Below are 12765 nucleotides of genomic sequence, written 5' to 3'. Positions count from 1 at the left end.
TCCAGCCTGGGCATAGCAGAATGAGATACAAGCAGCCATCCAGTTGGAGATAGTACGCTTAGAGATAGGATGTCCCAACTTATTGGGATCGAAGAAGACAAAAAGTTGAGGAGCAGTTCTGTGTGATTTGGTGCGTTTCAAATAGAAGACCAAAGCACGTTTACAGTCCAGAGTATGAAGAGCTATTTCTCCAGGATGAGAATGAGGCTTTGGAAAGAAGATGGGAAGAACAATGGATTGGTTGAGATGAAATTTCGAGACCACTTAAGGGAGAAATTTAGGATGAGTGCGAAGGACCACCTTGTCATGATGAAATACCGTGAAAGGTAGATCAGCAACTAAAGCTTGCAGCTCACTGACTCGTCGAGCAGAAGTGAGGGCAATGAGAAAGACCACTTTACAAGTGAGATACTTCAGATGAGCCTTGTCAATTGGTTCAAATGGAGGCTTCATCAATTGAGCAAGGAGAACATTGGAGGTCCCAAACCACAGGAGGCGGTTTGACACTGAAAAGTCCTTTCATGAATCTGGAAACCACCGGATGAGCAGAGGGGTTTCCCTTCGATAGGCTGATGAAAAGCTGCAATTGCACTGAGATGGATTCGGATTGATGTAGACTTGAGGCCAGAAGTCGATAAGTGCAAAAGATAATCCAAAACAGAAGTTAAAGGAGGAATGTTGGGGCTCCTTATCATGAGAAAAGCATCACATAGAAAATCTAGTCCACTTTTGGTGATAGCATTGTCTAATGGTAGGTTTCCAAAATGTCTCTGACAGGTTCAGAAAACTGCAGAGGAGTCAAGTTGAGAAGTACCAAGCAGTCAGGTGTAGAGACTGCAGGTTGGAATGAAGAAGAGATCCCTGACTCTGTGTAAGCAGAAATGGAAAAAGTGGTAGAAGATATGGCTCCCTGCTGTTGAGTTGAAGTAGAAGGGAGTACCAAGGTTGTCTCGGCCACCGAGGAGCAATCAGAATCATGGTGGCATGATCGTTCTTTAACTTGACCAGAGTCTTGAGAATGAGAGGGAATGCATAGAGGAAGAGATTCGCTTTTCTCCTGGAATGGACATCTGCCTCGAGGAAATGAGGAGAGTATATCCTGGAGCAGAACTGAGGCAGTTTGTAGTTGTGGGGAGCTGCAAAGAAGTCCATCTGAGGTGTTCCCACTGTGAAAAAATGTGATGAAAAGGCGAGGAATGGAATGTCCATTCGTGAGATTGCAGAAGACTTCTCAAGTTGTCCGCCAAGCAATTTTTTGCCCCTTGGATATAGACAGCTTTGAGGAAGGTGTTGTGGTGGATTGCCCAGTTCCAAACCATCAGAGCTTCTTGACAAAGGGAGGCAGATCCCGTCCCTCCCTGTTTATTGATAACACACATGGCAACTTGGTTGTCCTTCCGAATGAGAACTACCTGGTTGTGAAGATGATGTTGGAAAGCGTTGAGCCTTGAGGATTGCTCTGAGTTCCAATAGATTGATATGACACCGACGATCTGTACTGGTCCAGTGGCCTTGGGTACGGAGACCATAGAGATGAGCTCCCCAAGCATAGGTCAAAGAATCTGTTGTGAGGACCTTCTGATGGGGGGGGCGTTTGAAAAAGCAAGCCTCTGGAGAGATTGGAAGAGAGCATCCACCAACGGAGAGACTGCTTCAATGAAGGAATGACTTGTGTCGAGAAAGTGGGTCGCAAACCTGCGTCCATTGAGATGCCAGGGTCCACTGAGGAATTCTGAGGTGAAGTCTGGCATAAGGAGTCACGTGTACTGTGGAGGCCATGTGACCCAGAAGTACCATCATGTGTCTCACTGAAATGGAAGAGCGGGAAGACACTGTATGACAGTTGAAGAAGAGCTTTCAGACGTTGTTGTGGAAGGAATGCTCTGAGCTGGATAGTATCCATAGCAGCTCCGATGAATTGTAGATTCTGTGAGGGCTGAAGATGGGATTTGGGAAAGTTGATTTCGAATCCCAAACTTTGTAGGAACCAGGTAGTCCGTTGGGTCACTACAATAACCCCCTGAGATGTTGAATCTTTGAGCCAGTCGTCGAGGTAGGGAAATACCTGAAGACCATGGTTCCTTAGAGCTGCTGCTACCACAACCAGGCACTTGGTGAATTCTCTGGGAGAGGAAGCCAGGCCGAAGGGCAGCACTCTGTATTGATAATGCAGATTCCCCACCCGAAATCTGAGGTATTGACGGGAGGCCGAATAAATGGGAATGTATATACAATTGAATAAATTGAAAATTATGTAACTTAATAACTAAACATTAGATTACTAAAGTATAATATTCATAAACATGGAAGTTAATTACCCAAAAATTTAAGAAACAAATGTCTTAAAATTTCTTTTAAATTTCACATAACAACTCAAAGACATGATTAGATTTTCCAAGTCCTTGCCCCATAATGCAGCCTGATATGACAAAAGATGATTTTTTAAAAATTTGCAATCTTTAACAGGTGGGAAGACATAGTTCAGGTGCAAGTTTCTCCTATGTTTCTTATTTGCAAATGTAAAAAGGTCAATCAGGTATTTGGGAGAAAGTCCAAACAGAACTTTGAAACATAAACAACCAAATTTAAACTTCACACACGCTTTCACTGGCAACCAGTGTAACTTCTGGTAAAATGGCATTATATGATCATGCTTCTTTAGCCCAAAGACCAATCTAAGCCACATTCTGGACCATCCACAGTCGCTGCATATTTCTTCGAGAAATTCCTAGATAAACAATATTGTAGTAATCCAGCTGACTGAGCACAAGAGATTGCACCAAAATTCTAAATGATTCTAATGATGGTAATTGAATGCCCAAGTTGCCCTGCACAAGCAGGTATTAATCAATTATTAATGAAAAAAATGCTCACCTGAACCTCTGCATTACTTGTGCCAACAGCAAGGTAGTTGCCTTCTTTGATCCAGGATACAGAAGAGATATACTCCTCTGGTTGCTCCATTTGCAGCAGCAGCACAATATCACCAGAGGAGGAGTTCCAGAGATACACAGCATCTTCCAAGGCAACGGCCAAATAGTTCAGAGAGCTCCAGTCAATTAAGTTCAGATCTAGAACAAAAAGCAAAGAAGAATCATCCCCAGTCAAGTAAGAATGTCACAAAAACTTTCATATCTAAAACTAAACTAAACTTTAGGCTTATATACCGCATCTTATAGATACGGCACGGTTTACAAGAAATCAGAAAGGAGAATAGATACAATATGGATTTGGAATAGTATGGAGAGGAGCAGAATTTATAACTTTGAAAAAAGCCAAGTTTTCAGATGTTTTCGAAATGGTTGGAAAGAGCCCAGATCGCACAGTTGAATAGAAAAATTATTCAACAGCTCAGTAATTTTGAAAAGTAGAGACTTTCCTAGTTTGCCAATGTAGGTAATGCCTTTCAATGTAGGAAAGGACAATTTAAATTTTTCAGTAGATCTGGTAATGTCAGATCTTACAGAATTCCAAGACAAGGGAATTAAAGAAGGAAGGATGCCATGCAAGATCTTAAATGTTAAGCAGGCATATTTAAAATAAACCCTGGAAATTATTGGAAGCCAATGAAGTTTTTGCAGGAGCGGAGAGACATGATCAAATTTATTTTTTGCAAAGATCAGCCTAGCAGCAGTATTCTGGATCAGTTGAAGTCTTCGAAAACTTTTCTTGGTTAAGCTTAAATAGATCGAATTACAATTAACCAGCCTCAAAAAGATGATTGATTGAACAATAACAGCAAAGTGTTGTTGATGGAAACAGGACCTCACTTTCCTCAACATATGGATACTGAAAAAACATTTTTTTTTTTACCAGAGAATTAAGATGGTCGTTGAATGAAAGTGCTGAATCTATAATGACACCCAGAACTTTACTTGAGAATTCAATCTGCAGTGAGGATCCTGAAGGCAACAGAATGGACAATGGAAGCTGCTTTAATTTTGGGCCAAGCCAAAGTAACTGTTTTAGACTCGTTCAGTTTCATTTATACAGTAAGGGCCCAAGACTGAAGTTTTGTTATACATTCTATTATATTCCCAACGAGGTTAGTGAGATTCAAGTCTTTCTCAAGGAGAACAAAGATGTTGTCTGAACACATAAATAGTGTTTCGCAGGGGGATAAACAGAAAAGCTTTAAAGTAGTCATGTAGATGTTGAAAAGAATAGGTGATAAATGATCCCTGCGAGACTCCACATGAAGGCTTCCAAGAGGATGAGATGGTGCCATACATATTACTCAAACTCCTAAAATGAGCCAACAATGAAACTAAAACGTTCAAAATAGACCAAGCATACACATTGAGAAGAAGACTAAATGCCTCAAGTGCCCAGGGTCAATAGCCAGAACTTATCTTGGCCATTAAACCCACAACTGAGCTATCATCGGGTGCTGTCTTATTTTCTCAATATGCCTTTTTACCCTTTTGTCCTTTTTTTATAAATATTTTATCTTTTGTCTTTATATAGATGTTTTATAAATGTTAATTTTAACATGGATTGATTGTCACTCTAAGTAAATGCTGTGGATGTGTGGTACTTAGCTCGGGTAAGTGACTGCCCGGCACACTTCCCACACTCAGTCAGACGGAAGATCTCCGTTTCGCTCTCTATACATTTCAAAGAGCTTCTTCAGAACAGCGCGAAGATTAACTTCAGTGTGTGCTTTAATCCGTAGTTACATATCCCGCTAGCTTATTCAGGGGGAAAAGACCCCCCGAATACATAAAATACATATTAACAATATGAGCGAGATCGTAAGAATTTTGAAAACCAGTCTAAGAATGTGGAATCAATACCTATCTCAGAAAGTTGGTAAATCAAAATATCATGGTGAACGATGTCGAAGGCCGCTGATAAATCGAATTGTAGCAAAATTGCAAACTTATTGCGCGCTTGCAATTGCTGAACCTTAGAGATTAATGAGATCAGTGGAGATGAGGTACTGAGATTAGGTCTGAATCCATGTTGGCAAGATAAAAGAATGGAAAATCTCTAAATATGATGAAAGCTGAGGGAATATAATGGATTCTAACATTTTGGTCAGTAGAGGAATATTCGCTATAGGTCGATAGCTAGACCAGTGGTTTCCAATCCTGTCCTGGAGGACCACCAGGCCAGTCAGGTTTTGAGGATAGCCCTAATGAATATGCATGGAGCAGATTTCCATGCCTGGCACCATTAGATGCAGATCTCTCTCATGCATATTCATAAGGCTATCCTGAAAACCCGACTGGCCTGATGGTCCTCCAGGATAGGGTTGGGAACCACTGAGCTAGACAGTTTCAAGTTTATTCATATATTTGATTAAACGCTTATCTTAGGATACTAAGCGTTGTACAATAATAATAAAAACTTTTATAGACAAACAAATAAGTCAAACAGTTTTCTTACTTAACTATTAAGACCATAGTGGTACAGTGGAAGGGGAGGGGGGGAGAACTACAATATTTATCGAGAAAAGGAAAGTACATTAGGGTAGGGAAAAGTTAACAAATTTGCTGGACTAAATCAAATAGTCAATTATAGGCATCTTTAAAAAGAAAACATTTTAGATTGCTTTTAAACTTCTGTATATTTTGTTCGGATCTTATATATATAGGAAGATGAGGATGGATCTAAGTCAGCTTTCTTCAATAGTGGGGACAGAACAATGTGACCCATCCATGTAGAAAAAAGACCTGATAAGGCAGAATTAATAAGATCTGAATCGGTGCTTGGACCCGTGCTCTTCAACATCTTTATAAACGATCTGGACATAGGTAAGACGTGCGAGGTGATTAAATTTGCGGACGATACGAAGTTATTCAGTGTAGCGAAGACGCAGGGGGATTGCGAAGATCTGCAACGTGACATAATCAGGCTTGAGGAATGGGCATCACTTGGCAGATGAGGTTCAACGTGGACAAGTGTAAAATGATGCATGTCTGTAACAAAAATCTCATGCACGAATACAGGATGTCTGGGACGGTACTTGGAGAGACCACCCAAGAAAGAGACTTGGGATTTCTGATCGACAAATCAATGAAGCCGTCTGCACAATGTGCGGCAGCAGCGAAAAGAGTAAACAGAATGCTAGGAATGATAAAAAAGGGGATCATGAACAGATCAGAGAAGGTTATCATGCTGCTGTACCGGGCCATAGTGCGCCCTCACCTGGAGTACTGCATACAGCATTGGTCGCCGTACATGAAGAAGGACATGGTACTACTCGTTAGGGTCCAGAGAAGAGCGATGAAGATGGTTAAAGGGTTGAAGGAGCTGCAGTATAGCGAACGATTAGAGAAACTGGGCCTCTTCTCCCTCGAACAGAGGAGATTGAAAGGGGACATGATCGAAAAATTCAAGGTACTGAAGGGAATAAACTTAGTAGATAAGGACAGGTTGATCACCCTCTTCAAGGTAAAGAGAACAAGAGGGCACTCTCTAAAGTTAAGGGGATAGATTCCGTGCAAACGTAAGAAATTTCTTCTTCACCCAGAGAGTAGTAGAAAACGAACACTTTTCCGGAGTCTGTCATAGAGGAAAACACCCTCCAGGGATTCAAGACAAAGTTAGACAAGTTCCTGCTAAATAAGGATGTATGCTGGTCTTTGACCAGAGGGCCGCCGCGTGAGCTGAGTGCTGGGCATGATGGCCCACTTGTCTGACCCAACAACGGCAATTCTTATGTTTTTAAAAAGTGGGTCTAGTTTTGCACGCTGCAATACTGTACATTTACTATGTTTTACTACATTTACTATAGTCTAAAAAGCACTGCACTTAAAAAAAGGAAAATTAAAAAGTCCACATTAACATAAGAACATAAGAATTGCCGCTGCTGGGTCAGACCAGTAGTCCATCGTGCCCAGCAGTCCGCTCACATGGCGGCCCTCTGGTCAAAGACCAGCACCCTAACTGAGATTAGCCCTACCTGCGTACATTCTGGTTCCGCAGGAACTTGTCTAACTGTCTTGAATCCCTGGAGGGTGTTTTCCTCTATGACAGACTCCAGAAGAGCGTTCCAATTTTCTACCATTCTCTGGGTGAAGAAGAACTTCCTTATGTTTGTATGGAATCTATCCCCTTTCAATTTTAGAGAGAGTGCCCTCTCGTTCTTCCTACCTTGAAGAGGGTGAACAACCTGTCCTTATCTACTAAGTCTATTCCCTTCAGTACCATGAATGTTTCGATCATGTCCCCTCTCAATCTCCTCTGCTCAAGGGAGAAGAGTACCATTTTCTCTAATCTTTCGCTATACGGCAACTCCTCCAGCCCCTTAACCATCTTAGTCGCTCTTCTCTGGACCCTTTCGCCTCTTGCTGGCATGCCACTGCTGCTCCTGCTTTAGAGGGTGAGGGGTGAGTCAGTTGTGAAGTGCTGGTATCCGACTTCCCTCCTGGCATCCGGCTTCCCCTCAGGCTTCCTGCTGGTGCTTACCCCCTAGCCTCCGAAGCAGTTTGCAAAGTTCGCTTGCACCGCGAACTTCTCTGCATGCTGCTCATAAATGGTGCGCGGGAGGCCAAGGGATTGGTAGGAACCGAGAGCCGCAGTCGATGAAGACTCTTGCTGCTTCGGAGGTTATGGGCACGGTCTTGGCTGCTCTGTGACAGCCACTCCAGCCTTTGCCAAGAGGGCCGCTCGCTGGACCGATGCAACCGGCTCTCTCTTCTTTTGCCTGCAGCGACTTGTCAGCTGGAGGGAACTTAATTTGCACTCAGATTCTGCCCAAGAGAGGGAGGGGAGGTGGGAGTGATAACGCTGGTTCTCACCTGACCCTCTCCAATGGCGTCCGAAAGCAACACAGAGGAGTTCTATGATGCAGCCGAAGATGTCAACATGGGCTCGTCCCAACGGTGTAAGTATACCACTTTTGAAGCTTGATTGTTCCTATTTTTATTTGATATTCCACCTTTCCTCAGCAGCTATAGTAAACTCTCTAAAGTAGTTTCCCTCTCTCCCAGCGGGCTCACCATCTAACTAAGGTATCTGGGGTAATAAAGTGTCTTGCCCAGCTGAGGCTGCTTCCCTGCCTTTCAGCTTACAGCTTTTTTCCATCAGGTTTGCTTCTTAGGAGACGTATCATTTTTGCTGTGTTTGTTAACGGGAGGGAAATAGATAATAATTAAGACCAGAAACTACAGAGAAAAAAAAGTGTATATGGTATATGCCAAGAGAGGAATGGTAGGATCAGAGGAGGATCATTTAGCACAGTTACTTACCGTAACAGGTGTTATCCAGGGACAGCAGGCATATATTCTCACATGTGGGTGACGTCATCTACGGAGCCCCGATGCGGAAGCATTTTCAAGCAAACTTGATTGAAGATTTAAGTTTGCTCTGCTGCTCCACGCATGCGTGCCTTCCTGCTCCACTAGGGGGTGCATCCCCTCGTGGTCTCCAGTTCACTTAACTAGCCAAGAAGCCAACCTCGGGGAGGTGGGCGGGTTGTGAGAATATATGCCTGCTGTCCCTGGATAACACCTGTTACGGTAAGTAACTGTGCTTTATCCCAGGACAAGCAGGCATGATATTCTCACATGTGGGTGACCTCCAAGCTTACTGAAGAGGGATGGAGGGAAGTTGGCAATTTATGCAAATAGGTTTCGCAATACCGATTGGCCGAACCGGCCATCGCTTCTGGACAGGGAGTCCAGACAGTAGTGGGAGGTGAAGGTATGAACCGAAGACCACGTGGCAGCCTTGCAGATTTCCTCAATAGGTGTGGACCTGAGGAACGCTATGGAGGCTGCCATCGCTCGGACTTTGTGTCCCGTTACTCGACCATGCAGTGCGAGACCAGCCTGAGCGTAGCAAAAGGAGATGCAATCGGCCAACCAGTTGGACAAGGTGCGTTTGGAAACTGGGTGGCCTAACCGGTTTGGGTCGAAGGACAGAAACAGTTGTGGGACTTTCCGGTGTGGCTGAGTGCGTTGGAGGTAAAAGGCCAACGCTCTTTTGCAGTCAAGAGTGTGGAGCGCCACTTCTCCGGGGTGAGAGTGGGGCTTGGGAAAAAACACGGGTAAGACGATGGACTGATTGAGATGGAAATCAGACACTACTTTAGGTAGGAACTTTGGATGGGTGCGGAGTACCACCTTGTCGTGATGGAATACCGTGAAGGGTGGGTCCGCTACCAGCGCTTGTAGCTCACTAACCCGCCGTGCGGACGTGAGCGCGAGTAAGAAAATTACCTTCCAAGTGAGGAATTTTGGATGGCATTTGTCTAGTGGCTCAAATGGAGGTTTCATTAATTGAGCCAGAACCACGTTAAGGTCCCAAACCACCGGGGGAGGTTTGAGAGGGGGGTGGACGTTCAGCAGACCCTTCATGAAGCGAGTGACTAAGGGATGGAGCGAGAGGGCTTTCCCTTCCAGGGGCTGATGAAAGGCCGCAATCACACTGAGGTGTACTCGAATGGAGTTGGTCTTTAGGCCGGAATGAGATAGTTGAAGTAGATAGACAAGGACCAGGGGGACGGGGACCGACACCGGGTCCTGGCTGTGGGAGGAGCACCAGGTTGAGAATCTGGTCCACTTTTGGGAGTAGCAGGTTCTCGTCGAGGTTTTTCTAGAGGCCTCCAATATCTCCTTGACTGATTGAGACACGGGGAGAGCAGTCAGGGGGAAAGAAACCAAGCATTCAGATGAAGAGACTGAAGATTGGGATGTAACAGTGAACCCTGACCCTGTGACAGTAGAGAGGGAAACAGAGGCAGAGGCAGTGGATCTCTGACACTGAGTTGAAGTAGCAGGGAAAACCACGGCTGGCGTGGCCAGCGGGGGCAATCAGGATCAGGGTGACTTGTACTGTTTTCAGGTGGACAAGCGTCCGCAGTATCAGAGGAAACGGCGGGAACGCGTACAGGAACCTTCCCTCCCAGTCGAGGAGGAAGGCGTCGGCCTCGAGCCGGTCCGGGGAGTATATCCGGGAGCAGAAGAGAGGCAGCTTGTGATTGTGAGGGGACGCGAACAGGTCTATTTGAGGTGTCCCCCACCGTTCGAACACTCCTCGTAGGATCTGAGAGTGTAGTGACCACTCGTGTGGCTGGAGGAGGCGGCCGAGTCTGTCCGCCAGGCAGTTTTGTTCTCCTTGTATGTACACTGCTCGAAGGAAGGTGTTGTTGGAGATTGCCCATTTCCAGAGGCGCAGGGCTTCCCGACAAAGGGGCCAAGACCCTGTCCCCCCTTGTTTGTTTACGTAGTACATCGCTACCTGGTTGTCGGTTCGGATGAGAACCACTCGGTTTTGGAGCAGATGTTGGAAGGCTACAGCTGCGAGATAGATGGCCCGAAGTTCTAGCACGTTGATGTGGCAGCGACGGTCTTGTGCTGACCACATTCCTTGGGTGCGTAGGTCGTCCAGATGGGCTCCCCAAGCGTACTCCGACGAGTCCATGGTGAGTACCTTGCTGTGGGGTGGGGTGAGGAAGAGCAAACCTTTGGAAAGATTTGAAGAGTCGGCCCACCAGCGGAGCGATCGTTGCAATGAAGGAGTCACTGTCACGGAGTGGTCGATCGGGTCCCGGTCTTGACGCCATTGAGACGCCAGGGTCCATTGAGGGATTCTCAGATGGAGGCGGGCGAAGGGTGTGACATGGACGGTGGAGGCCATGTGGCCCAGGAGGGTCATCATCTGTCGAGCTGATACCGAGGTCAGCAGGGAGATCCTTCGGCTCAGACTTACTAACGCCTCCAGGCGCGGAGGGGGGAGGAAGGAGCGGAGGCGAACCGTGTCCAGCGTGGCCCCGATGAACTGTAGGTACTGCGAGGGGCGTAGTTGAGATTTTGGGAAGTTTATTTCGAACCCCAGACTTTGTAGGTAGGTAATAGTCTGTTGGGTCGCTGAGATAACCCCTTCCCTGGACGGGGCTTTGATTAGCCAGTCGTCCAGGTAGGGGAATACCTGGAGGCCCTGGGAACGTAAGGTTGCTGCTACCACCACGAGGCACTTGGTGAAGACCCGAGGTGATGATGCTAGTCCGAAGGGGAGGACTCGGTATTGTAGGTGCCAGTCCCCTACCTGGAAACGCAAGAACTTGCGGTGAGCGGGGTGCACTGGGACATGTGTGTACGCCTCCTTGAGATCGAGGGAGCAGAGCCAGTCGCCCTCGTCGATCAGGGGGTAAAGTGTTGGTAGTGAGAGCATCCGAAACTTTTCCCGTACCAGGAATTTGTTGAGGCGTCTCAAGTCTAGTATTGGGCGTAGGTCTCCCGTTTTTTTCGGTACCAGGAAGTAACGGGAGTAGAAGCCCTTCCCCCGTTGGTCGGGGGGAACCTTCTCCACTGCTCTCAGGCGAAGCAGGTCTCGAGCTTCGGAGAGGAGTAGGGGTAGCTGAGTCCGGTTGGGAGGGCAATTCCTTGGGGAGTTGTCCGGGGGAATGGCCCGAAAGTTGAGAGAGTACCCTGATGAGATCACGCCAAGGACCCATGCGTCCGACGTGATTTGTTCCCAGCGAGGGTAAAAGGTTTTGAGTCGACCACCGATGGGAAGGCGGCCTGGGACTATGGCGGAGGGGGCCCGCCCCCTTCCGCGTGTCCCGTCAAAAGGACGGGGATGGTTTGGTGGTCGCGGGCGGTTGGGACTTTGGCATGGCCCTGTGGTGGGCTTGCGGACGTCTGGGTGGGGGCCGCGAGAAAGCAGGGGTGGACTTTTGTGGGTAGCGGCGCGGAGGGGTCCTGTATGGCCTGGACGCTGGCCGGTTTGGGCTTTTGCCGGACAAGGGAGGCAAACGAGCATTCATGTTCGGAGAGGCGTTTTGTCGCCGCCTCGATAGTGTCATCGAACAATTCCTTTCCCACACAGGGGAGGTTAGCCAACTGGTCCTGTAAGTTGGGGTCCATGTCGACCAGGCGCAGCCAAGCTAGTCGGCGCATGGCGATAGCGAAGGCTGCTTCTCTGGAGGAGAGTTCGAAGCCATCGTAGGCCACGTGGAATAGATGAAGGCGCAGGTTGGAGAGGGACTCTAAAAGCAGGCCGAACGTTCCTTGCCGGGAGGCCGGGAGGTCAGTCTCAAAGGCTCTCAATAGTCCAATGAGGTGTTTGAGGTATGATGTGAAGGTGAAAGTGTAGCTTTGCACCCTAGAGGCCATCATTGCGTTTTGGTATAGTCTCCTGCCTAACTTGTCCAGGGTTCGGCCTTCTCGGCCTGGGGGGACCGCTGCTGAGACCCGGGACGGGTGAGCCTTTTTCAAGGAGGATTCTACTAGCAGCGATTGGTGGGAGAGCTGTGGTTGCTCGAATCCCGGGTAAGGTACTGTGCGGTACTTGGCCTCCATTTTGGAGGGTACGGCCGTGACCATGTAGGGGGTCTCCAGGTTCCTGAAGAAGGCCTGTTGGAGTACCGGGTTAGGTGGTAAGCGAAGGGACTCTCTGGGCAGTGATGGCATATCCAGCTCCGCCAGGTACTCCTTAGAGTATCTGGAGTCGGACTGGAGGTCTAAGTCCAATGCGTGGCCCATGTCTTGGACAAAGCGAGTGAAGGATGGGCGAGATGTCCCCGGGGCCCCGTGCGGGGTCGGGGAACGAGACCTTCGTCGGGTGGAGAAGGATAGGGAGGCTTCCCTCGAGTATCGAGGTTCATGCTCTGATCCATGCTCCGAGACTGGGGAAGCACTGTGAGAGTGTTCCGGGGTTGTCGATCTTCGGCGTCTCGAGGAGCCCCTCGGAGACGATGCCGGGGTTAGGGGTACCGATTGATGTCGGATTGGTGACCTCGATCCGGACTCCCTCGGAGAATACGTCCGAGGGGGAGTTCGGAGGATGCGCGGGTTGGAGAGTGATAACTCA

At 47.5% G+C, this 12765-nt stretch overlaps 1 protein-coding gene across 1 annotated transcript in view; it reads right to left on the bottom strand.

Annotated features, from left to right (window-relative positions):
• CDC20 (cell division cycle 20) overlaps positions 1–12765 on the bottom strand; it is a 164646-nt gene that overhangs the window by 91419 nt on the left and 60462 nt on the right. Inside the window, exon 6 of the mRNA XM_033915283.1 lies at positions 2875–3071. Coding sequence (XP_033771174.1) covers positions 2875–3071 — 197 coding nt within the window. The remainder of the gene's footprint in view (positions 1–2874; positions 3072–12765) is intronic.

Source organism: Geotrypetes seraphini, chromosome 12 (genome assembly GCF_902459505.1).
Source record: "Geotrypetes seraphini chromosome 12, aGeoSer1.1, whole genome shotgun sequence".
NCBI classification, from domain to species: Eukaryota; Metazoa; Chordata; class Amphibia; order Gymnophiona; family Dermophiidae; genus Geotrypetes; species Geotrypetes seraphini.
The sequence above is the reverse complement of the archived record's forward strand: the minus strand, read 5'-3'. Positions and strand labels throughout refer to the sequence as shown.